The sequence below is a fragment of the Calypte anna genome, chromosome 10 (assembly GCF_003957555.1).
Source record: "Calypte anna isolate BGI_N300 chromosome 10, bCalAnn1_v1.p, whole genome shotgun sequence".
Lineage (NCBI taxonomy): Eukaryota > Metazoa > Chordata > Aves > Apodiformes > Trochilidae > Calypte > Calypte anna.
This window is the reverse complement of record NC_044256.1, coordinates 21457016-21481922: the sequence shown is the minus strand read 5'-3', so window position 1 is coordinate 21481922 and position 24907 is coordinate 21457016. Positions and strand designations below refer to the sequence as shown.

At 59.0% G+C, this 24907-nt stretch overlaps 2 protein-coding genes across 2 annotated transcripts; one reads left to right on the top strand and one right to left on the bottom strand.

The window, feature by feature from the left end:
• Positions 1 to 97: 97 nt before the first annotated feature.
• Positions 98 to 17629, bottom strand: ZNF710 (zinc finger protein 710). The gene is given in 6 exon segments (XM_030456790.1): positions 98 to 953; positions 956 to 976; positions 1165 to 1339; positions 1719 to 1910; positions 2539 to 3982; positions 17571 to 17629. Coding segments are annotated over 5 exon segments (1953 nt in total). The 5' UTR covers positions 3955 to 3982; positions 17571 to 17629; the 3' UTR covers positions 98 to 804.
• A 1562-nt stretch (positions 17630 to 19191) lies between these two features.
• On the top strand, positions 19192 to 24162 carry LOC103536008 (adaptor related protein complex 3 subunit sigma 2). The gene is made up of 6 exons (XM_030457404.1): positions 19192 to 19338; positions 19641 to 19732; positions 19832 to 19943; positions 20783 to 20854; positions 23256 to 23363; positions 23468 to 24162. Exons 1-6 carry the CDS (start codon positions 19270 to 19272, stop codon positions 23594 to 23596), a joined length of 582 nt encoding a protein of 193 aa, XP_030313264.1. The 5' UTR covers positions 19192 to 19269; the 3' UTR covers positions 23597 to 24162.
• The last annotated feature ends 745 nt before the right edge of the window (positions 24163 to 24907 follow it).

Here is a 24907-nt window from a genome sequence, read left to right as displayed (position 1 = left end):
CCTGCCCGGTCCCCACCCCGAGGCAGGGAAGGTGTGGAACCAGCATGGGGGTCCCCAGCCCACCCCACAGACCACACACATCACACAAGTTTACAAAGCACATTGGTTGAAGGAAACTGAACTCAGTGAAAAGATAAATCCAACCACGCGGCACGTCTGAAAAAAATAAATTACTTTCAAAATACCATAATTTGCTCAAGGTGAACAGGGTTTGCCGGCCTTTAAATACTGCGCTCGCTGCAGCTGCTCCACACCTGGAGCCCCCTGCATCTGCTGAGCTTTGACACTAGTTTGTAAGAAAATATTCTGTTCTGTGTGTGCCCCCCCAGCCCCGTGCAGCCACTGTGCCCGTGCCAGGGTGGGACGGAGACACTGGGAAAGGCAAACCCCCTCCCACGGCAGGCAGGGGGGCTTCTGCCCCCCAGGGAACCGGGCTGCACCAGGAGGTAGAACAATCAGTAATGCTCCTCGGAGCCTGGGACCTACCTTCCCCTGCCTGCAGCTTGGCGGGGGCTGCAGGAGGGGCAAGGGTCCCAGCTTGCCCCCCGCCGTGGGGCAGAGCAAGGGGCAGGGGAGCCACCGGAGCTCCCTGGGAGGAGGGAAGGGGCTGGGTGATGGCGAGAGCTCAGCTGGGGCTCTCCAGGCTCTGCCTTGCTGTGCCACCCAGCTCCTGCCTCTGCCCCCCACCCATCCCTGTCTCGTCCAAGCCGGGCTGGAGCCTCCCGGGATGGTGCCAGCCCCCCGGCAGCGGCTCCTTCACCCCGCCAAGGGCAGCAGCCCCCCGGCAGCACCCTCCAGCCTCAGCTACAACATGTTGTAGTACGCCATCTCCTTCATGGCCTGCTGGGTCAGGGCATGCTCATCCGGGGGGTTGCCCACTCCCCCATAGCCGTAAGAGTTCTCCTCCTCGAAGTCATCCATCTCCTGCTGCCCATCCAGCTCGGTGTGGTCGGCCCAGACAGCTCCATCATGGGATCTACGGTTCAGCATGGGGACACCCAATGACAGACTGGCACTAAGGTCCAGAGCCAGCAGCAACCCCCTCCCTGGGTTTAGAGCCCAAAGCCCCCCAGGAGCTGCAGTTCTGCTGGGCCACAGCAGAGCCCTGCTCCTGCAGCCACCGTGGTGGGGAAGAACTCATCCCGCAGCACAACCTGCACCCACCTTGGCTGTCCAGGCTGATGTCCATCACCCCGTGCTTGACCTTCATGTGCCGGCTGAGGTTGCCCTTCAGGTTGAACTTGCTGGAGCAGTAGGGACACTTGAAGGGCTTGCTGCCGGCGTGCAGGTGCATGTGGCCCAGCAGGTTGTACATGCGGTTGAAGGACTTGCTGCAGACCTGCCACCAGACCGTTCCCACCATCAGACAGGGTGGGCAGTGCTGGCTGCTTGCCTGCCGTGGCCAGAGCTGCCACGGGCACATGGCTTTTCCAGGGCAAACCTTGCTCCTGGGGTCCCAACAACTCCCAAGAGCAGTGGGGCCCCTTCCCTCCTCCTGCTCTGCCCTGGGAGGCCTCAGGGATGCTGTGAGGAACCGTCTGTCCTGCCCTGTGCCAGGGAGCCCAGATGAGCTGTTTGCCCATGTGAACAGAGGGAGGCACCACAAAACTGCTGTGCTGCATGCGAGGGAGGACGAGCCAAGTCTATGGAGCCCAGCACACCCCAGCCCGTGATCACCCCCCAGGGTCTGCTCTCCCCCCCCGAGCCCCTGCCCGTACCTTGCATTTGAAGGGCTTCACTGGTGAGTGCACAATCATGTGGGTCTTGAGCGTCTGCTTCTGCACGAAGGTCTTGAAGCAGATGTGGCACTGGTAGGGCCGGACGCTGGTGTGGATCAGCATGTGCCGCTTCATGTTGGCCTGCAGCGTGAACTCCCGCCCGCACACCTCGCACTTGAACTCCTTCACACCCTGCCAGGGGTTTGAGAGCTGTGGGCAGGGGCAGAGCCCAGCCCCGCGCTGGGGGCACAGGGCATGGTGCTGCCAGGGGCTCTGAAAGGACCCCATTGGAGTGAGGGTCACACAAGTGGTGCTGGGCACTGTGTGGAGCGGGGACCTAAGGGAGACAGTCCTTGCTAAGGTGAGGTTAGGGGACTGTCATTGGGGTGGGCCACAGGGATTAGAGGGAGATGTGGCTGTCCTACTGCTCCCCTCTCCCTGCTCCATCTGCACTGCTGAGATCCTGGGGCCGTCCCTGTGCTGCCACAGGGGTCATTCCCCCTGCAGCAGGCAGGATCCTGCCTCACCTTGGGTGCCATCATTTCACCCACCCTGGAAACACTCCTACTCCTGGAGAACCCCAGTATGGGGTCAGTGCTGCGGCAGCATCTGAGCAAAGAGCACCCAGGGGACCGGGCCGGCTGCCGTGCAGAGGCCAGCCCAGCATGGAGCACGATGGAGAGCCCTGCCTGAGCTGGTCCAGGGCTGGCTAGGACCCGGGGCACTGGGCCACCCCTCTCCACCAGCGCCTGCATCCACAGCCAGCACATCTCTGTCAGGCAGGGCACAGGCAGCACCCTCAGGGTGCCCCATCTCCTACCTTGTGGGTAAGCGAGTGCTGCTTGAGGTGGTGGATCTGGCTGAACTCCATCCCGCACTCCGTGCAGACGAAGGGTCGGACGTCCTGGTGCTTCAGCATGTGGTTCTGCAGCTGGCTGCGGTAGTGGAAGGACTTGTTGCACTCCAGGCACTGGTAGAGCGTGGGGCCCTGGTGCGTGGCCAGGTGCCGCTTCAGCTGGGTGAGGGTGGAGAAGTCCAGCCCGCACTCCACGCAGACGTGGCAGCGGTCGCTCTGGTGCTTCACCTCGTGGGCCTTCAGCTCGCTGGGGTAGGCGAAGCCGCGGCCGCAGAAGCGGCAGCTGTAGGGCTTGATGTCGGTGTGCAGCAGCATGTGCCGCTTCAGGTGGCTGGTCTGGGTGAAGGCTTTGCTGCACACCCCGCACTTGTGGGGCCGCGTGCCCTGGTGGGTCAGCAGGTGGGTCTGCAGGTGGCTGGGCTGCTTGAAGAGCTTGTTGCAGTGCGGGCAGGAGTGGGGCTTGATGCCGTTGTGGCCCAGGATGTGGGTCACCAGGTTGTACTTGGACGTGTAGGACTTCTCGCACATGCGGCACTGCCAGCGCTTCTGCCGGTCTCCGGCCTCCACCAGGTAGGAGTCATCGATCTGCACGTTGATGTCCAGACGGTCCAGCTGAGCCTTCTTGCTGCGCTCGCTGGTGGCACCCGCTGCCTCCAGCTCCCCCGCCTCCTGCCAGCCCGAGACCTGCTCGCTCTTTACCGGCTCCGGGGATGCCGGTGCGGGGGCCTCGGCCTCGCCGGGGGATAGGGCACCCACCTCCAAGGGGCACCGGGTCCGCAGAGCCCCCACCGTGCCACCCTGAGCCTGGGGGGTGCCCCCGGGGCGGCGCTCGGTGCCCTCCGGCTCCTGGTGCGTGTGCCGGCGCAGGTGCCGCAGCCGCCGGGGCTTCCTGCCGAAGGTGCCCAGGTCAATCATCCTCAGGGCGCTGCTCTGCACTGCCTGCTCCGGGCTGGGGTCTGGGGCAGGGGGTGGGGGGCTATGCTCCTGCTTGCCCTCCTCCTCCTCCTCTTCCTCCTCCTCCCCGGGGACGGTCACTTCGTACACCGTCACCTCCTCCTCCTCCTCTTCCTCCTCCTCCGTCTTCTCGCTCTTGACCTTGGGCACCAACCTCACTGGCGGGCGCTTCCTCCTCCGGGCGTGCTTCTCCAGGGAGGACTCTGTCTCCAAGGCCTCGTCCTCCGGTCCCTCACCCTCCGGCTCCCCGGGCTCGGCCCCGGCAGTGTCCGGCAATTCCCCCTCCAGCCTGGGGAAGAACCCGTCGGGGCTGATGGTGGCCCCCAGCAGCTCATTGTCAGACACCAGGCCAAGCACAGCAGCCTGTGCCAGGGACAGCACCACCACGGCCTCCGTCTGCGTCCCGCACTCGCTGAACCGATCCATCTCTCACCGCCAGCCTACGCTGCCATGGCTGGGGAGGGAGAGAGACAGCATCAGCCCCCCTGCCCTGCCGAGGGTCGCCCCAGCAGCACCCCTTTTCCTGACCGCCGTCCCCAGCAAACCCCAGACCGAAGGGGTGAGCACAGCACAGGTCCCCTGCCCGGGACTCCCCCATGGTCGGGGTGCAGTGAGGGTCCCCCAGCAGCCCCAGTGAGGACAGGCAGGGAGCTGCCACCAGACACAAGCGTGGAGGCTGCTGCTTCCTCCTGCGGTGAAGGATGTTCTCCTAAATATAATTATTGCTGCAGCTACAACAAAGAGGAATCCTATGGGGGAGGTAAAACAGGAATAAACTCTAAACCGGATTATGTCGCAGTCCCAGGAGCGCCTGCACGGCGTGAGAGGCGACTGTGGGCTCAACACCCGCTCCCTACGAGGAGAAACCCGTGTCACCAGCAGTGTCACCAAGTGGATCTGCCCCTCACCACGGCACCCACATGGCCCCACGCCGTGCCCAGGAGCTGCTGGAGCACCTCGGCAAATACAGCTGCAGGCAGAGCACAGGCAGCTGCCTGCTCCTGCTGGATGGCCCCGAAAGGAGTGTGGCCTCCATGTCCTCCCTGTGCCCACACCAGGACACTGCTGGGACATCTCCCCCTGGGAAAGGGGAGAAGGACTCAGCCCAGCACCCTCGAGCCTCTGGTTCCGGCCTTTGCCCAGGCGGGAGAAAGGTCCAAGCCAAGTGTCCCTGCCTGCCTGGGCAATCCCTTCCCTTGTGGGAGTGTGGGAGGGGGCGGCCAGGAATGGAGGGGAGGGGCTCAGCTGCAGCCCATGTGCGGAGCCCTGCGGGACAGTAGGGAGATGGGGAGGAGGAGGAAGAGGATGGGGGGAGGAGAGGAGGAGGAAGAGGATGGGGGGAGGAGAGGAGGAGGAAGAGGATGGGGGAGGAGAGGAGGAGGAAGAGGATGGGGGGGAGGGAGAGGAGGAAGAGAGTGGGGAGGAAGAGAACGATGAGGAAGAGAGTGGGGGAGGAGAAGGAAGAAGAGGATGGGGGAGGAGAAGGAGGAAGAGGATGGGAGGAGGAGGAGGAGGAAGAGAGTGGGGGGAGGTGGATAGAGGGAGAAGGATGGGGAGGGGGGAGGGAAAATGCGGAGGCAGCGGAACAAAGCGAGGAGCGGGGGAGGGCGGCGGGGGGAGGAGGAGGAGGAGGAGGAGGGGTGGGAGGAAGGATGGCGAGGAAGAAGAGGCTGGGATCCTGCTGCCCAGCCCGGGAGAGGAGCTGGAGGAGGCTGAGCAGAGGGAAAGCCTTTCGGTTGGGTCTTGGGGTTGGTTCTCCTCCCTGGTTTGGGGCAGTGCCCATGTCCCCATGCACTGCGTGTCCCTTCCTGCACAGTTCAGCTCTCATTTTTCCCCAGGGATTTTGCCACAAGCAGCCACACCCATCCTGCATGGGGGGTCCTGCAGCAGCTGCCAGGATCAGAGAGGGGAGAAGGGACCCAAGTGCTCCCCCCAAGTCACCAGCAATGTGGAGGGGCCAGCCAGACACCCTCAGCCCAGCTCTGGGTGCTTTCCCCCAGGTACAAGCACCAGAAGACAAGGGAGCTGAAAGAACATGCTCCTGCCCCCAGCACTGATGTGTTTTAAGAACAACCACCCTAAACCAAAGGCTTTTAGAAGAAAGTAACTCATGGCTTCCGCTCCCCCAGGCTCTCAGCAGGAAAATAAAAGCCTTGCCTTAAACAAAATAGTTTGCACTTTTCTCCATCAAATGCAGAGACTCCAGTACGTGACACGTGGAGGGCAGGGAGGGCATGGGGAACAGGACAGATGCTTCTGTTCCACATCTCACTCTCGCTTCCCTGTGCAGCTTCCTGGAAATGCTGTTTCCCAACTCGCTGCCAAGCCAGGCCAAGTCATCAGCTCCAGAGAAACACCCTGACACCCCCAGGGAGCTTCTGCTCCCTCCTGCCACCACTGGGCTCTGCACCAGCCAGGAGCTGCTCGCCTTTTCAGCCCTTCCTCATCACATCTCTCCTTGGCTGCTGACAAACAGCTGCATTTCATCACCCCATTTTCAACAAATTCATGCCTTTTCAGGGGAAAAGAAAAAAGAAGAAAACCCCCCATATATACACTACAATCTGCTTCCACACTGATCCTTTCAAATCTCCTGGAGTACACGCATGGCCCCGGCAGTGACGGAGCTGCACCACGAGGCACGTGTGCCTTTGTGCTCTTCTGCTCACCCTTCCCCTCCTGCCCTCTATCTGTCCCCTCCGTGGGGGCAAAGTCCATGCCTGCGCCCTGTGCACAACACCCAGATCCATTCCTGAGGAAGAGCTGTGTCACTGTTGAGAGGCTTGTGCCTTAATACTGGTCTCACCAGTAATGCAAGAGCAACTTCTCTTCCTCCCTGTCTCAAGACTCCAGATCCTTCCCATGGCTCTGCTGGACAGGGTCTCACTCACCAAACTCAGCTGCCCCTGCCACGTGCTGTGGCTGGGACCAGACCCTTCCTGGCTTCACCCAACCCCTCTGGCTCAGGGTCAGGCTCTCTCTGGCTCCTTTGCCAATGCAGACACTCACCCGGCTGCACCTTTCCCTCACGTGGAGCTACACACACACACTTGTTGGCATCCCCTCCAAAAGCCACCTGAGCCATGTTCCCGGTCTCCTGATCCCCATCTCCTGGTCCCTTCACTCCTGTGTCCCATCTCCAGCACTCGTGGGCAGGACACACCCAGGGTGGCAGCAGCCGCTCCCCTCCCTTGTGAAATTCATTTTTCTTTCAGCATTTCTCCTCCCACTCTGGGGAGGTTTTGTCTCAGTGTGATCTCTCTTCTCCTCCTGTCTTTCTCAATGCAGATGGGAAGAGCCCAGCTCTGCCTTGGCACATCCCTGGGGCTTCTGCCCACTCTGGCCACCTTCTCAGAGCCTCCACCAGCTCCTCACTCACCTCCAGGTCCCTAGGAACTTGAAATAAGTATTTTTTTTTTTTTTTTACATAGCTTTTAAATCCTCATGTGATTTTACTTCTATTCACCTCTTGTCCTTAGCCTCTGACTCTTACACCAGACACCCCCTTGCCCCCTCAGCAGCATTTGCCCAACGTCCTCCTCACCCCCCCCCTCAAAAAAAACATTTCTTCTTGGAGTTCAAGTTTTGCAGCCATACCACTGCACCATATTAAGAGCTGTCCCTCTTGGGACACATTTCCTTTCCCTGTCTGAACTCTTTTGTTTCACCCAGCTCCATTGCCACACTCCCCCTGTCCCACCTGGCCTTTGTTGCCACCAGGCTCTATTTCACAATCAGTGCCTCCCTCTCCCCTCTCTTCCCACAGGAAAGGGAGCCAAAGGCACCCAAACTCCGTGGGATCTGACATTTACCTTCAGCACCATCAGCAGGAACCAGCACCCCCTGCCAGGAACCTCCTCCTCTGGTCTTATCTCTGCCCCATCAAGTGTCAGCACATGAGCAATGCCAAGGCTCAGCTGGCACCAGCAGCAGCCTTACCCCCTCCAGCTCACCTCCACCCCCTTACAGCTGTGTGACAAGCCAACTCTACCCCTCTGTGGGACAAACCCAACAAACAGACACCTGGGAGGACCTTCTGGACTTGTTCCCTCCCAAAAGAAAACCAGTGGTGCAACCTGAGCACACAACAGGGCTCTCCCGGCACCTCCTGCAGAGCTCCTCAGCTTCACGCCTGCCCCTTGGCAAGTCTGGGGGGCTGAGGGTCCTACCCCGGGCTGAGGGTCCTAACCCGGGGGGCTGAGGGTCCTAACCCACATCCCTGCCCTGCCACGGCCAGGGAGAAGAACCCCCCGGAGCTCTGGTGGCTCCCACCCCATAGACAGCACTGCCAGGGCTGGGGGGCTGCTGGACACCCTTGTGGGACCCTTTGTGAGACCCCCTTTGCACGTTCCCTTTCTGAGACCCCCACGCTGGGACCCCCACTGTGGAAGCTCCTTTTCTGGGCTTGAGCCCAACCTTAGATCAGAGCCAAAGATGAGGTGTGAAGTTGGGGTGGCCTTGGGGGAGGGCAAAGGGGGGCGAGGGGGGTGTTAAAACTTCTCAACAGTTTTCAACAGAAAATGGCTTATCACCATATCTGTAATATTTGTGAGAATACCTTTGATTTTATTTTATCCTTTCTTAAAAGAAGCTTTCATTTAAATTTAATAAAGGGAAAACCAGTTCTTTCATCTTTTTTTTTTTTTTTTTTTTTTTTTAAGTTTCCACATAATGCTGCTCAAAGCCCCCACAGAAATTCTAAACAGAAAAATTGTTTTCCCTGAAAATCACAACAAGCAACTAAAATTATTCATAAAACCATCCAGAGTGTTTGTCCTCAAGACTGACATCCAACACGGATAAACCAAGCTTTAAAGAAAGAGGCAAAGTTCTGAAGAACAGGAAGAAAGGGAAAAAAAAAAGGGAAAGAGGATGCTGGGGTGCTGCTGCTGCCAAAGAAATGCCATGTTTGGAAAAAGCCTAAAACGACTGCTAAATTCATTCAGTCAGTGTCTCCGTATTAGATAGTATCTAACTCCATTTTTTAAGGAAAACTTTTGTTAATGATTTCTCTGGAAAACAGAAAAAAACACTTGCTGTAAGCTAATTAATGTGCTTCCCGACAGGGAGAGACAGATGTGACACCCTGTGCACGGCGTGGAGGGCTCTGGGTGGAGGAATTAAATGTTGTACCACGCTGCAGTGCACAATACACTAAAAATGATTACATTCTTTAGTAAGATTAGGTGGAAAAACAAGCTGGGGAGAATGACGAGTTCAGGCCCATGTGACAGCTGATGGGGCAGGAGTGGCACCCTCAGCCCTGCCCTGCCCTGGAGATGTTTCTGTTGGAGGTTCTTGTCCCAGATGGCAGAGCTGGTCACCATGCGGGGACAGAGCTGTGACCCCAGTGCTGCTGTGGTGCCACAGCAGACAGGCTGACCCAGGACATCCCTCTCCTGTTCCTCCCTCTGCTGAAAATACACTTCCCACCTCCATCCCTCCACTGCTCTGCTCCTCCACTCCTCCATCCCTCTGCTCCTCCATCCCTCCCTTGCTCCCCGCCCCCAGCACCCCCAGCTCCTCCATCCCTCCTCCATCCCTCCCTCGCTCCCTCATTCTCCCCGTTTCCCTGGCAACGCCCATCTCGCGCCGGAGATCTGTCCCCTCTCTCCCTCTTATCTTTCTCCTCTCTCTTTCATCTATCTCCTAATCTCCCTCCCTGTTCCAAACCTCTGTCCTTTGCTTCCTTTCTTTCTCTCTCCCTTTTCATCTTCTACAATGCCTTCTCTGTCTTGGGGTTACAATTATCTGAATCTCACTTTAAATAAAAAAACGCTGACTTCAGGAATGCCATGTGCCACCGGCCCCTCCGCTCCCTCTGCCACCCAAATGAGGGATTGGGATCCCTGCCCGTGCCCTGGCCCTGCAGTCACCATCCTGAGGATGACATTCCTGCACTTTGGCAAGGCCCTCCCTACTTTCCCATGCAGGGCCAGGGGACCAGGGAAGGCTCCTCAGGACACCACTGACCATGGACCAGCGGAGCCACAGCCCAGACGGTGAGATTCACCAGACCTCAGCTCCTGGAGCAAACCCCTGGCAGTCACTGCCCGGGGGACCCAGGGACCACTCAGGAGCCTCAGCACAACTCAGGAGACCACAGAGCCCAAGCCTGGAGCTGGCTGGCAGCCCATGTGCCCAGGCAGCTCTGCTCGAGGGTGGCACCAAACCTGGGGAGCAACAGCTCAGGGATCAGCATGTTCCCTTGAGACCTGGCTGCTGTCACTGTGGACTTTGGGATGTGTATGAGACCCTTCCTGCCATGGGACCACCTGAACCCATGGGGACCTCCAGTGCTCCAAAGCCCCACATCCCCCAGACCTGACACAGTGCCTGTCCATGGCCAGCAGGCACCCTGGGGACCCAGCACATCCCACCCTTCCCAGAGGCCACTCAAGGATAACATTCCCCCTCAAAATAACCCAGGTGTGGCCTCTCTGTCCCCATCCTCCTTCCAGTGTCACCAGGCTCTTGGGCTCTTGTTCCAGACCTTATTGTCACGCCATGACCCAAACTGCTGCTGCTGACTCACACAGGAGCCCCAGTGACAGAAACAGTGACCAGACACAAGGAACTGGTGACCAAAGGTGTGGGGTGAGCCCAGACTGAGACGAGGGGCTGCTCCTGCTCCTACAGCCCCACTGAAACCACCCCTGACTCCAGAGCTCCCCACGCCTCATGGGGCTCTGGGCAGTTTGGCATGGATGGTGTTTGTGATGAGGAGCAGGGAGAAATCCCAGCCCAGCCACCCCTCAAAGCCTCTGCACAGAAACCCAGCTCTCCCTTGGAAAACAGTTTTTTTTTGCTTTAAAGTGAAATAAACAGGGGAAAAAAAGACTTTCAAGTTCCTCCTTGCTGCAACGACTTCTCTCCAACATACTCCCTTTCCTCTCCCAAAATAGAAGAGCTTTTCAGAAAAGATGTGAGAAGAAAAAAAAAAAAAAGGAACTGAATAGAGGAAAGAGGAAAGAAAAAAATGGAGCCCCAAGGGGGTGGAGAAAAACAGAATGAAAGGACAGCAAAAGTAAAGAAAAGGGATGAAAAATAAAGGAGGGGGAAGAGAGAGACAGACAGAGAAGCTTTGAAAAGAAAGAATGCTCCCAGCCTGAATACAGTGTGCATGGAAAAAAGAGCGCTTGAAAAGAAACAGCCAGATGAAATGACCTCTCATTCACAGCCTGTGCCAATCACCACCACAATGTAAATCCTTTCTTCTTTTCTGCATTCTCTCTCTTTCCAGCGGGGGCAGAGGGAAGAGGAAGAAAAGGGGAGTTAATTCTCAGCACAGCAGAAAATAAATCTGCTCTCTGCTAACTCCCTGAAAGAGACGCTGAGTTACTTTTAAAAATACCTCTCCCAGTGATCACACACACAGATATGTAAAAAAAAGTAAATTAAATTCTGCTCCAAGTGGCTCTGGGAGAGTCCAGCCTGGGTATCAGCTCCCCCAGATGAAAAGCCACCATGCTGTGCTGAGGGAAAAACCAGGGAGCAAGGAACCAGTGTGGCCGTGGAAGGCAAACAGAGATGTGGGTCACCCCTTAACCCTGCAGAGAAAGATGAGGGATGGTGGTGATGGACACAAAACTGGGGCCTGATTTTGAGCAAAGGGTGGGTGGGTGCTGGGGGGGTGAAGAATGGGTAGGTGCCCAGCACAGCCCCCTGTGAATCCCAAACCCCTTTCTGACTGCAGCACCCACAGACCCCCCAGTAAGGAGACATCAGATGGGGCCTTGCTGAGGGTCTTCACCCCCTCAGTACCCCAAGCCTGGACCACAGTCATTCAGCAGCCCCCCTCTCAGCATCCCCCGTGCTGGGGGTTAATGATAAACTGAGCAATAAAAATGGCTGGAAGTCAGATAAACCAACAAGCAGGAGCTCAAGCATCCTTGTGTGTGTAACCTGCTGGCTGGTTGTAAAAGGGGGAAAACACCCAATAATGTGATAAACAGGAGCTGTGAGGGGCACAGGAGGTGCCTGGTGGGATGTGAAGTGACCTCTTGGGGTAGGAGGATGGAGGGAAGACCGCCTGCAACTGGAGGGCAGTCTCCCTTCTGAAAGCTGCCCATATCCTTGGGAACACTTCTCATCTATGTTTGATATTCCCATGTGCAGGTTGCCCAGGCCTGGGCAGGAGAGCAGCCCTGGGGCTGCCTGGGTGGAGGAACAGGGACTGCCCGGGTACACACACAGCCAGAAATCCCCAACAGCAGCTGAGGGCTGGGAGTGAGGTGCTGACAAACTCAATCTTCCCTTCAACAATGGGCTGGGAAATGCCCCTCCGAGCCCCCCCTCTGATGTTACCCCTCCTGGTGCAGGGGAGGGGTAACCAATGGACCCCAACTTTAGCCCAACTGGCAGGGAAAAGTCCAAGGCTGGAGGGGAAGGAGGATTTTTGCCCTAACAGTGATCCTGGATGTGTGGCATCCTTTCAGGGGCAGTCCTGGCAGCTGTGAACACCATGGTACTTCCAGCTCTGCAAGCCAGGAGGGTTTCAGATCCTCTTCTGAGCAGCTGAACAAGATGTGTTTGCAAAGTGGTTTGGGATGGGAGGGACTCTTGATGAAATCCCAGCTCAGGTTGTGCCTGGGGATCTGTCAGGAAAGGAGCAGACACCCCCAGACAGCTCCCTTGCTTTCAGCTCCTCAGAGCTCAGCTAAAAGAGGTTTCTAGCCCCCCAGTGCCCACATACCATGAACTCCCTCTGTGTGCCCTGCCCTGGTCCTGAGCCCCAGAAACACAAAGTCTGGCCCAAAATACTGAAATTTGTCATTAAAGGAAAAAAAAATCCCTGGACTGGGAACCTGGCTGGAGGTGGCTGGGGCAGTGGCACTCGAGCTGGTGTGGGACACATCTGCACACAGGAGGCCCCTGGCAGAGGGATAATGGATGGATGGCACCACCCCAGTCCCCTTTTCCATCACAGTCCACTGTACTGTCTACTCCTTCTTCTTACAGCAAGAAAATCCTATAAATATACAGAATATTCAGCTGTTGAAATAATTTGCTTATATATGTGTCCCTTGTTGATAATCACAGAATGAACCCAAACCACTCCAGCTCCCATAAATCAAGGCTGGCTCTCTGCAGACGAGTTCCCCAATTACCCCAGTGGGCTCCACAAGCTGAACGGCCAAGGCATGAAATGGGGAAGGAGGAGAGGAAATTCAGCACAGAGGCTGAGCACCACCAGCAGAAAGAGCTCTTTCAGTTCTGTGTTCTAGAAAGGGTTTTTTCTCTGGAGAGCACCTGTCCTGTCCCCACAAACCCCAGCCCTGGGTCTGCACCAGAAGCTGGCAATGAGCTGGTGGACCCAGAGTGAGGTGAGCACAGCACAGGAGAATGAACACCAACATCTGAGGGGCACACTGAGGAGCGAGGTTGGTGTCTGCCTGAAAATGTCATCTCTCAGATGGTTCAAAAAGCCCCCAAGACTGCAACTGGCACAGGGCAGGGAGATGTCAAAGTTGAGATCTCGTGGTGCCCCTGTTTCAGATGGTCAAAGGGTCAGCATGGAGAGTGGAAAGTCCTCCCTGAGGGAGGAGGGTGCCAGAGTCCCTGTGTGTGTGTGTCCTGGCAGGAATGGGATCCAGCTCCTGGAATACCTACCAGAATACATGGGGACATTGGGATGCCCCAGCCCAGCGTCTGACACCCCCGGCCAGGGGCTGTCCCCAAGCCTGCTGAAAGGGCCCTGAGACCCCAGGATTGGCACAGGGCTGGGAGAACAGACCAAGGGTGAAGAAAGGGAAAAGCAGAGGCCAGGGAGCACTGACAGAATGACAGCTTTGACAGAAAAAGCAGGGGAAGGACAGGGAGCTCGTTAGGAGCTGGAGAGCACGGAGCAGTGACCAGAAAGGGCAGGGAGGGGAGAAGTGACCCAGCCCCTCACAGCACGGACACAAGACAAGGCTGAAAGAAACAGGAAAGATAAATTTAGAGTCAGCTGCTGAGCACTCTTCCTCCCGCAGCCCTGCCTGTCCTTCCTCCCTCTTGCCAGGTGCCCCATGGGGGGGCTCCAGCCCTGGGGGGCTTTCCCTGGCTGGGGCAATCCCAGCTCTTCCCCAGCCAGGGGACAAACCCAGCCCTGCCACCGTGCTGGCTGTGGGACACAGCCATTCCCAGGGAGGGACATCAGCAGACCCCAGAGGTTGATCTCTGCTCCAGCTCTTGGTGGTCTCCCCATGACATTCCCCTCCAGCTCCCACCACCCTGCACGCCCGTCCGGCGCTGAGCAGAAACGTGGCTCCGTGTACCCAAGATGTGGAAGTAAAACAATGAACGTGTCCACGTGCTGCTCCCCCAGCTCAAACACGTCCTTCCCCAAACTGCTGTGCTGAGATGAAGCCTTTAAAGGACTGGCTGATATTTCCCTCTTAGTCAAACTCCTTTGTGCCCCCACTCCCCGCCTGCTCCCATGCTGGGGGGACTCGACAAGGAGAGGGGAAGGAGTGAAGAAGAGGTTTGACTTGGGTCAAGTTTCCTCCTTTCCATCAGTCTGTATCCATTAAACACCCACTGGGAGCCACATCTCTCCCTGTAGCACTGGAGCCTCCAACCCCTGGGCCCACTCGGGAATAGATCAAAACAAAAAAAAAAAGCCATGAGGGTTCCCGTTATTAAACATTCTCCACCAACACGTCTCTGCTGCCACCCCTGTCCTCACCAGCATTCCCTATAGCTCCTCTCCTCTTCGCCAGAGGACCCTGAACTGCTGCCATGCCCATGTTGGACCCCTCCCCATGGCTCATGCAGTGACAGCCCCTGCCTCAGCCCCTGCCTGGGGGCATCTCCAGCAGCACTGTCCCCCCTGCTCCCCACCAGAAGCTGCAGCCCCCCCATCAGCACTGTGTCCCAAAGCTCCTTGCCCCAGAAATGCTCAGGTCCAATTTGTGGTTGATTCTGTAAATTTTTAACCTTGTAAGGTGAAGAACAATCACAGTGTTTCTTCCTTTCTAGGTCCCTACTCAGCCACCCAGGACATGTCACCAACACTGTGCTGGCCTGCCCCTCCCCTGTGCTGCTTCTGCAAAGCAAGTGCCACTTTTTGGGCAATCCAGAATCTCACTGGTTTCCCATTCACCTCTTCCAGTACAATTTGTGCATCACTAATCCCAGTGACAATCCCCCAGAGCCCCTGCCCCGCCAGCCACTGCCCCGGGACCCCCCCTGGGTCCTGCCACCTCAGACCCTCCAGCTTGCTGCCCACAAGACCCCTCAGCTCTTGTTCCCCATCTCACTGCTGCAGACTTGCACAGAACCCTTGCAGACCCCAGCCCCAAGGAGGACATTGACTGTTTCAAATGAAGAATTATGTCTTGGGTTATTTAAGCCAATAACTGTGATGCCCCTGGGCTGCAGAACACACCTTGATCTGACTGCCCTTGCCCAGATCCTGCTGCTCCCCGTCACCCAGCGATCTCCTTTATCCCAGGAGCAAGGCCTGTGGAGTTTCACATGAACTTCCCCTAAGTTTCTCTTTCCCTACACTGAAGAGCAATCCAGACACTGACTCTCTCCCTCATGTTCTCTGCTGTGAGATTAGAGGTGGCCGAGGAAGGAAGGAAGGAAGGAAGGAAGGAAGGAAGGAAGGAAGGAAGGAAGGAAGGAAGGAAGGAAGGAAGGAAGGAAGGAAGGAAGGAAGGAAGGAAGGAAGGAAGGAAGGAAGGAAGGAAGGAAGGAAGGAAGGAAGGAAGGAAGGAAGGAAGGGTGGGAGATGAGGCTTTTCTTCCCAGTTGGGAATGTTCCAGTGATCCTGGAGACCTGGCATCTATAAACCAAGGAGCCTTCACCCCTCTGGTCACTCCTCCTTTACCAAAACACCTCTGGTACGTTGTGGAGATTGTTCTGCAAACATTCAGAGGATGGTGACAGCACAAGGGCACAGTGGAAGCTGCAAGCTCCACAAAGAGATTTCTAGGCAAGAAGCTTGCACGCTGCTTCTCTTTATTCTGACTGGAAACCCTTCACTGTCACTCAGATGACCGACAGGCATTGGGAGTAAAGGGCCAGGAAAACTTATAATCATGCTTCTCTCCAGGTCACTCCAGCAAGAGCACCCTGCCCCACCGGCCCACACATTCCACCCACTGCCTCCTGATTTCAACAGAAATGGGTTTTTTGGGGGGGGAAAGCCCTTGCCCCGGTCCTGGCCCCACAGGACACCAGGGAGGCCCCACAGGACACCCAGATGGGGAACCAGGGCCCTCTTCTCAACAAAGAATAAATGTAAAACAAACACAAGGAGTGTGGGCAGCACCCTGGCTCCCGTTCCCTGCGGTACAAAGCCCCCGTGCTGCCGGTCCCATAGCCAGCTCACCCCTCCCCACACCGGGGGTCCTGAACTCCTTTATCAATGAAGAACCTTTTGTGTTGCAGTCCAACAAAACCAGCTATGGACACTTGCCCAGTGCTTAAACCATACCCAAAGGAACAAGAGGAGTGCAGCTCCTTGGGCTCTGGCTAAGATGTCCCTACTCCTCCCACCCGATACCCACATTAGAGCCCCCAAAACCCCTCCCTGGTGCGGGCTGGGAATGTTCCCCAGGGTGCAGCAGAGATCAAGTTGCTGTGATCTAATTTACCAGGTTTCAGGGATATAACGTGATGATTGTTCAAAAAGAGTGCTAATGGAGCCTCCTCACTGAAGAGGAGCCCAGCCTGGCTGGGATGTGACCTGGACCCTGTTGTGATGGCTCTGGTGAGGGTGATGACCCTGGGACAGAGGTGGGGGACTGTCACTCAGGGGTGGCAGAAGGGGGGTCCCTTCACAAAAGCTGAAGGAGCTGGTGACCCCCAGAGCCACCAAAGGGGACAGTGAGAGCCCTGACCCCAGGAACAACATGGGTCTGGGGTCTTGCTCCAGCCTCGGACACACTGGTGCCATGGCTGTGGCCGGCCCGCTGGTTGGAGGAGACGGGATGGACACGGGGGTGTCTGGAGCTGGGTAAGGCTGGTTCCAATTGGGGACACCGGGGACACCGAGCCGAGGCCAGAGCTGGTGGGGTTGGGTGCGATGGGCTGTGCGATGCTGCCCCCCACTCCACCTCCTCTGGGCTGCTTACAAAGAAACTACTAATGATTGACTAATTAATTAATTATGACTAATTCAACCGCCGCATCCTGTTGATGAAAAGAGAGCCACAGCCAGGCCGTCCCGGGTGAGCCCCTCTCCCCCCCCGGTCCCGCGTCCTCAGACCCAGACCCTGCCGGGGGCATCGAGCGGCCCCGACACCAGGAAATCCCGGACGGAACGCGCCAGCGGGCCCGGCCCGGTGCCGGACGGGCCAGGACGGTCCCCGCAGGGTCACTTCCTCCCCGCAAGGTCACCCCCTCCCCCGTTCATTTCAGCCCCCTCCTCCGCCGCCCCCCGTGGCACTCAACCTCCATCGCTACGGATACGGGGGGCACAGTCGGGACAGACCTCCCCAAGCCGGACCCCAGCACCTGCGAACTGTCCCCAGACTTCGGGAGCAAGCAGGACGCCCCCAGCTTTTCCCCCTTATCTCCCACCCCCCGCGAGAAGGACGGGTGGCAGTGGGGGAGGGGGGCCCCAGGGTGCTGCTCGGCCACCCCCCCGACCCCCAACCCACTCTCGGCGCCCCCAAAGCCGCATTATCCCAAGGGGGGATCCCCCGGTTCCCCGAGACCGCCCGCGCAAAGCGCAACCCGGGGCGGGGGGCGACACATCCTTGGGGGGGCCGCCGCCTCTCCCTCCCTCAACAGGTCCCGACCCCGCGGCCGGGAGCCGGGACCCCCCTCCCAAAATAAAATAAAAACCAACTTTTTCGGCCTCACGGAGAAAGTTTGCGAGTGGCGACACGGCGAGAGGGGGAAGGGGGGGGTTCGGATCCATGTGCGGAGCGGGACCCCCCCCCAAGGGCCCCGGGTCCCTCCCGGCGCCATCGCTCCCGTCTCCGTGGCTGGGAAAGGGGGCGGGGGGGTCACGGCGATGGCCCCGTCTGCGGACTGATGGTGTTTTTGGGGGGTGTGTGGGATCTCCCGTTCCCGGGGGGGGCACACACCCAGGCAGGACTCACCGATGGCTCCCGGGGCGGCGGCGGGCCCGGCGCTGGGTGCGCAGGAAGGAAGGAGAAGGAGGGAATGAGGCAAGGGCTGACGTGAAGGGATGTAAAAACCGGCTCCTCCTCACCCGGCCCCGCGGCCGCCCTTCATTTCCCCCACACCCCTCCCGCTTCCCCCTCCAGCAGCACCCAGACCCCCCCCCCCACCCTGATTCCCCGCACCCCCCACAAGCCGGGACCGCCCCCGGGGAACAAAGCTGCCGGGGGGGGGGCTGGGAATGCGGGGGGCTCCAATCCCCCCCTTCCCATGCACAGCTCCTCCACACAAGAGCCCCAACAGCCCCCCTCCAGGGCTTCTTTCACCCCCCAGGTTTAGGGGGGTCATCCTCCCTGGCTTTAGGGGTGCTCGGGGTGGGGCCGTGATGGGCAGTGGGACCCCCGTATCTGCACGGCTATGGGGAAACATGGCCAGAGCCCCCCAAAAAAGACCATGATGGGGGTGTGGCACCAGCTGGTAGTCACCCACTCACAAAAAAGAGCGGAATTGGGGGTTCAGGGGTGATGTTGTACCCGCTGGTGGCTCCCCCCCAAAAAATAGCAAAACTGGGGGTGATGCCAGAATCTGGTAGCTCTGGGGGGGGGGGTCATCCACGCTGTGTGAAGGTGGGGAGAGGGGTGGTGGCAGAAGGTGGCGGGTCCTGGGGCGGTGGGTGACAGTGATGGGCTGTGTGACGGTAGATGCAGTTCTCCATTTTGGAGATTTTTTGGTGTGTTTTGGGGTGAAAAACTGCCTTCTCGCCGCTGGTTCCTGGTGGCTCCTGATGTCCCCAGCGCAGTGGCCAAGCCCCAGCCGGACCATGGCTGTGATGGAGCTTGGCCTGGCTTGGCCAACGGAAGCATTGACCAAAACCGGAGTTTCTCTCCCCAGAGTGGGGCTGGGCCAGGGCTTGCCCGGCGGGTGCCACGGCTGCGGCTGGAGGGCGCTGGGGTGGCCCAAGCTGGGGGGCAGCCCCCAGCCCACCCACCTGTTGGGGGGCAGCCCCACAGCGGCCTCACAGGAGCGCCAGCCAATCAGGATGAGGAGAGACGAGGCGCCAGCCAATCAGGATGAAGAGACATAAGGCTGCAGGTGACTCAGCCAATCAGGACGAGGGAAGTCGAGTGTGCACCCAATCAGGATGCCTGATCGGGCGGCCCCGCAGCCTATCGGAGCTGAGGAGCGCGGAGGTCCCGGCGGTGGGGCAGGGGCCGGGGGGCGCTGTCCCCTTAAGAGGGGGCGTGGCCTGCTCAGAGCCCCGCCCCTCCCGCCATCGCTCCTGGGCTGGTGCGCCCCCTGGCGGCTTGCGGGGGCAGTGGCGGAGATCGGAACGAGCCCGGAGCGGGCCCGGTGCGGACCCGATGTGCGCCCGGAGCGAGTCCGGAGTGACCCCGGTGCGGACCCGATGTGAGCCGGGAGCGAGTCCCAGGATGAGCTCCATGCAGTTCCCAGAGCGAGCCCGGTGTGAGCCCCGTGCGTGCTCCTGTGTGAGCTCGGAGTGAGCCCGGTGCAGACCCCGCACCCCGTATCGTCCCGATCCGTACCCAGCAGCTCCCCGTGGCCCGCCCGGCCCAGCCCCCGCTGCCCGCAGCACCGCCCCGTGCCCTCCGCCGCTTCCGGGGCGGACCGGGGGTTGCTGCCGGGGACGCCGCGGGCGGGCCCCGCTCCAGCGCCGGGATGATCAACGCCATCCTGGTGTTCAACAACCACGGCAAACCAAGGCTCGTCCGCTTCTACCAGCACCTGGTGCGGGCGGGGGGCTGAGGGCCCGGGGGGGCTGCGGGCAGCCCGTACCGGGGCCCGGTGTGGGGCTGGGGGGCCGGGGTGGGGGGCTGGGGCCAGCCGGTACCGGGGCCCGGGGTGGGGCTGGGGATCCCCCCCCGGGGATCTCGGCTGGGTTCCCCGGGATGCCCCATGACCCCTAGGCTGCCCCCCTAGGTCCCGAGGCAGGTGGAGGGGCCGGGGCTGCCCCCCATCTTTTGGCATCCCTTTGTGGGGGTGCGGGGGATGTGGGACCCCCCACCCATCGCACCCCGGTCTCGGTGCAGGCAGAGGAGGTCCAACAGCAGATCATCCGTGAGATTTTCCACCTGGTGCTCAAGCGGGATGACCACATCTGCAACTTCTTGGAGTGTGGCAGGTAACCCCTGCACCCTGATGAGGGGGGGCATTCCCCGGCCTGGCCGGTGTCTCTGTCGCCCCCATCCCAGACCTGTCACCTCTCCCCGTGTCCCCACAGCCTCTTTGGTGGCTCTGACTACAAGCTGATCTACCGGCACTACGCCACTTTGTACTTCGTCTTCTGCGTGGACTCCTCAGAAAGTGAGCTGGGCATCCTGGACCTCATCCAGGTGGGTCTGACACCGGGGTACCCACACCCCAACTGCGGACCTAGGCGGGCAGTGTAGCCCCCCAACACCTTCTGGGTGCACTTTGTGTCTCTGGCACCTCCTGGAAGCAGCTGAGAAGCTGTTCAGGGGCTGCGGTGGGGAGAGGGAGCTGATCCCAGCTCTTCTGCATGGGAGCAGCTGGGGAAGTAAATGGATTTATTAAATGGATTTATTAAAAAAAAAAATATTGATTTGTTCAGATTGGAAAAGATCTTTAGGATCATGTGGTCCAACCTCTAACCCAGCACTGCCAAGGCCACCACTGACCCATGTCCCTCAGCACCACATCTCCACCACCCCCTCCAGGGATGGGGACTTCACCTCGGAGTCAGGGAGGCCCTGACAACCCTTTCCAGGGAGAAATTGTTCCCCAGCTCCAACCTAAACCTCCCCTGGCACAACTTGAGTTGTGCCAAAAGTTCCTCTTGTCCCATCCCTTGCTCCTTGGGAGCAGAGCCCGACCCCCCCTGGCTCCAACCTCCTCTCAGGGGGTTGCAGAGAGCCACAAGGTCTCCCCTCAGCCTCCTCTGCTCCAGGATCAGCACCCCCAGGGCCCTCAGCTGATCCTGGGCAGACTTCTGCTCCAGGCCCTTCCCCAGCTCCCTGATGGATCCTGGGCTGGTCCTGTCCATGCTGGCCTGGGGACAGGCAATTCCTGCCCCTCAAAGAGTGACAAGGTTGTTGAGAGGTTTTTGTCCCTGCTCAGGGTAACATCCTAGGGACAAGTTTCTGGTGAGGGTGTATGCAGAAAGCTCTTTGCAGTGGCCTCATGTCCTGACCTCCCTTTCCTGCCACCCCAGGTGTTTGTGGAGACGCTGGACAAGTGCTTTGAGAATGTCTGTGAGCTGGACCTCATCTTCCACATGGACAAGGTGGGTTTGGGCTCCATGTGCTCCTCTAGTTCCTTCCCCGGGGCCTGTGCTCCCAGAGCAGCTTTTGGTGTGTCAGGAGGCATTTTCTGGGGAAAAATGGAGATCCTGGGTAGGACGTTTTCAGCATGGAGTCTTCATAAGCTGCTGAAGTTATGTCTTCCAAGAGATCTGAGTGGCTCAGCTCTGTCCTGGGCCCTCCCTGGGTCAGCTGGCACCCCTCCTTGTGCTGGCTGTGCTGGGGGTTGTTGGGCTGATGATTGCCACCAACACTGTGTCACTGCAGTCAAGATACAGGGATCTGTTCCAAGGCTTTGCTCTTGGTCTTCAGCAGGGGCTGGTGATGGAGCTGTGTGGGCTCTGGCTCATGTGCCTCATGCCACTCAGAGCCCTGTTACTGTTCCACCAGAGCTCCAGGAAGAAAAAAAAAAAAAGGAACAATGAGAGTGTTTGGACTGTGTATGGTGTGTTTGGTAAACTCGAGTTTGGGAGTTTGGGCCACAGCCTGCAGTGCTTCCTCTTCAGCTGGAGAGAAGCTTTGGGCGGAAACCGTCGGCTTTGATCATCTCCGAGATGGGGCTGGAGATAGCCAGGACTGTGCTGAGGGAGCAGAGAGGTTTGGCTGACCTGTGCCTCTTGATAAGGCTTGTCTTGCTTTGTTGAAGAAAAAGACATGCCAGCAACAGGGAGGAGTGGAAAAAAAAAAAAAAAAAAGTCAATTAGGCTGTAAAATGTTCCCTTTCTGTGGGCAATTCCATCATCTGAACTTCAGCAGAGGAATGGAGTTACTGAATCCTCCCCGGAGGGGATCTGCATCCTCTGGTGAAGCAGGAGCCTGAGTTCCTCCTCTGCCCAGCTGTGAACACCCAGCAGGTCACTGAGCTGATAAGCTTCTCAGCACCAGTGTCCTTATCACTGCTGGCAGAAGGAAGTGTGGGGAAGGAGCAGCTCCCGTGTCACCTCAGGGCACATGGTGGGGACCAAGCTCCCCAGAGCCGGGGGGTGTTCAGGGGGCTGGGAATGTGTGTGGGTCTCCTGTGGGTCCCCAGGTCCAGCCCCTTGGGTGCCTGGGCTGGGGTTTCAGTGCTGTGATGGTGCCGATGGCCCCGCAGCCTCTCAGAGTCCCTGCTGGAACGAGGCTGATGGCAGTGGGGAAGCATGGGTTTGCTGAGCAGAGGCTGTGAATGTCCCTGACCCCAGGGATTCCAGCTGGGACTGTGGGTCCTGTGGGTTTCTGCTCTTACCTTAGGACACACCTTACCCAGCACAGCACCCAGGAGATGAGCTGCTCTGAGTTTCCAGTCCTGGGGAGGCGGTGGGGCCATCAGGGCTTGGGTGGTTCTGGGACACTGGTGACACCAGCACCCTTGGACTGTCATCTTCAGGAGCAGCAGCCTGAGAGGTGCTGGGACCCATTTGTTGAGGGGAGGCTCAGGGGGAGGCTCCTGCCCTCCTGCTTTCTACCTTGGAGTTTCACTGAGCAGCTGCAGGGTCCCGGTGGGGACTGGGATTGTTCAGGAAGCACCGTGCTTCACTTTGCAAAACAAAGCTGGCCTGGGATTTCTGCCCTGTTGGTTTTGGGCCAACTTGGGCTTAAGCCAGATCTTGAAGGAACAACATTTCCTGCAGCCCAGATGCTCTCCTGTTGCAGGGAGCTGCCAGCACCGGCCAGGACAGTCCCTTCCCTCCAAGCAGGTTCTCTCCTCTTGCTCTGTTTTTGCCCTGTCACCCCAGCAGAACCTGCCACCCAGTGTTTACAGGCACAGCCTGCCCTTGTGAAGCCATAAAACGATGTAATAACTTAACCATCCTCCAGGAACAGGCTGTTTCGGGGAAGTAACCAGAGACCCATAAAGCTGCTGACAGTGCAGGGGGGCTGGGTGAGCCTGAGCTGTGATGCTCACTGCCTCCAGCTTCATCCTGGGGGGCCCTGGGGAGGGAACAGGACCTCCGAGCAGCTTCGGGCTCTTTTTTGTGCATGTCTCATCTTTCTTAAGAGAAAGCAAGGGAGCTGGACTCTGGCCTGGCTTGCTGGGTATCCATGAAAGTGGTCCTGGGAAGCAGCGTCTGGGGGGCCCTGGGGGTCTTGGTGGCCCTTGGGGATCCCGGGTCTTAGCTGCCCCAGGGCCCCTCTCCAGCACGCTTTCCAGCTGTGACTCAGGGAGAGAGCAAACCAGTGGAGGTGTTGGAGGGGCCCAGTGGTCTGGTGGGTGATGTTTGTTCCATCTCCCCTAGTCCTGCCCTCTAGAGCTGGCTGCCAGACCCCTGCGGCTGATAAGACAGGAGGACAGGGCTGGGTTTGTGTCCCTCAGCCCCAAACATGCTTCCTCAGCATCCAGCAGACCCTGCAGCTGGTTACATGGGCTCCCTTCCCTCCCTTCCCTTTTCTCTCCCCCCCTTGCAGGTTCACCACATCCTGCAGGAGGTGGTGATAGGAGGCATGGTGCTGGAGACCAACATGAACGAGATCGTGGCACAGGTGGAGGCCCAGAGCAAGCTGGAGAAGGCAGAGGTGAGCGGGGGGCTGGAGCTGGTGAATCCCCAGTATCCCCAGTGTATCCCACTTCTGCCTGCCTGGGGGGGCTCTGGGGGGGTCACGGGTCCCTCTGCTCACAGGGAGGTCTCTCGGCCGCTCCGTCCCGTGCCGTCTCGGCGGTGAAGAACATCAACCTGCCCGAGATCCCCCGCAACATCAACATCGGAGACATCAACATCAAAGTGCCCAACCTGTCCCAGTTCATGTGAGCTTGGGAGTGGAGTTGAGCCCCCCCTGAGCTCCCCCTGCCCTGCTGGGTCTCTGCCCAGCGGGCACATGGGGGGCCTGGAGGGGTGGGGGGACAGTGGGGGGGTTGTCTGTTCATCTCTCACCTTGGACCTGAGCTCTTCACAACAAGAGTGGTCCTTCCTTTCCCCCCCTCCCCATGCTGTGGGGGGAAGAGCCTCTCCCAGCACTTTGTGGCATTCCTGGTTGTAAAAATGCACCTGGAGCCAGCTGGAAGCTGCTTTCCCCTCTGTCCTCCCCGTGTCGGGCTGTCCCCTGTCCCTGGTTCCCCACAGCTTCCTGGTCCTGCTCACTGGGGTTGGTACAAGCCTGCTCGGGGCTGCTCCGGGGCCACTGGTGGCACGGATGGACTGGGGGACACTGGTGACAAGAGGTGCCTCTGCTGGATGGGCAAGCCTGTGCCCAAAGCTGCAGGGAGAAGAGCTGCCAGTTCCTGGGGTTGGGATCCCCTGGAGCCTGTCCCCATATCCTGGAACCTGTCCCCATATCCTGGAACCTGTCCTTGTGTCCTAATAAACCACTCTGTGAACCTGTGTCTCTGTGGATGCTGCCAGCCCAGCCCTGGGGAGTGCTGGGAAGGGACTTTGGGGGGCCTGTGACAGTGGTGTCCCCTGCCCTGGGACATTGGGGTGACAGGCTGTGACCTGCAGCCCCCCTTCCTGCTCCCTGCCCCAGAGCCCTTGATCTCACTTGTCCTGGGGGGGGTTCAGGGTGGCCCTGGCTCTGCCATGGCTCCATCTGGTCACCAGCCTTGGGGCTGGCTCAGGGCCCCTTCCTTGCCTTTCCCTGCTCCAGCTCTGCTCCCCGGGCTCTGCCTGCACTTCCACTGGCAGGGAAACACTGACTCTGCCTGGAAGGAATTTTCTTGCCTTTTCCCCTCCCTGCAGCTTAATTCTTCCCCCACTGGCCACGGGCCACCAAGGCAGCTGCTGGAAGTCAAGGAGCTGGGCAACCTGCTGCTGCTTCTCTGCCAGATCTCCTCCTCCTGTGGGCTGCGGTGTTGGGATCAGGGGAGAGGTGGTCCGGGCTGTGTGCTGGGGCTGGGACATGGGGTCTGGCAAGCACGGGGGTGGTTGGAAGGGAAAACCCCATCTTACCCCATGGGGAGAAACTCAGAGTGGTTCCCACATCCCACCCTAGTCCAGACCCAGGACATCGGGGTGCCAGGGGGGGCAGGGGCAGGTGATCCTGGCTGCCATGGATCATGCCCACGTCAAGCCCCACACCAGCAGCTCCCAGTGCAGGATGTGGCTGGCCACACGTGCTTCCTTCTG

Coding starts and splice junctions, on each gene's coding strand:
- LOC103536008 (XM_030457404.1), top strand. CDS start 19,270: ATGATCAACGCCATCCTGGTGTTCAACAACCACGGCAAACCAAGGCTC. Junction 19,339..19,640: donor TCCGCTTCTACCAGCACCTG/GTGCGGGCGGGG, acceptor GTCTCGGTGCAG/GCAGAGGAGGTCCAACAGCA. Junction 19,733..19,831: donor AACTTCTTGGAGTGTGGCAG/GTAACCCCTGCA, acceptor GTGTCCCCACAG/CCTCTTTGGTGGCTCTGACT.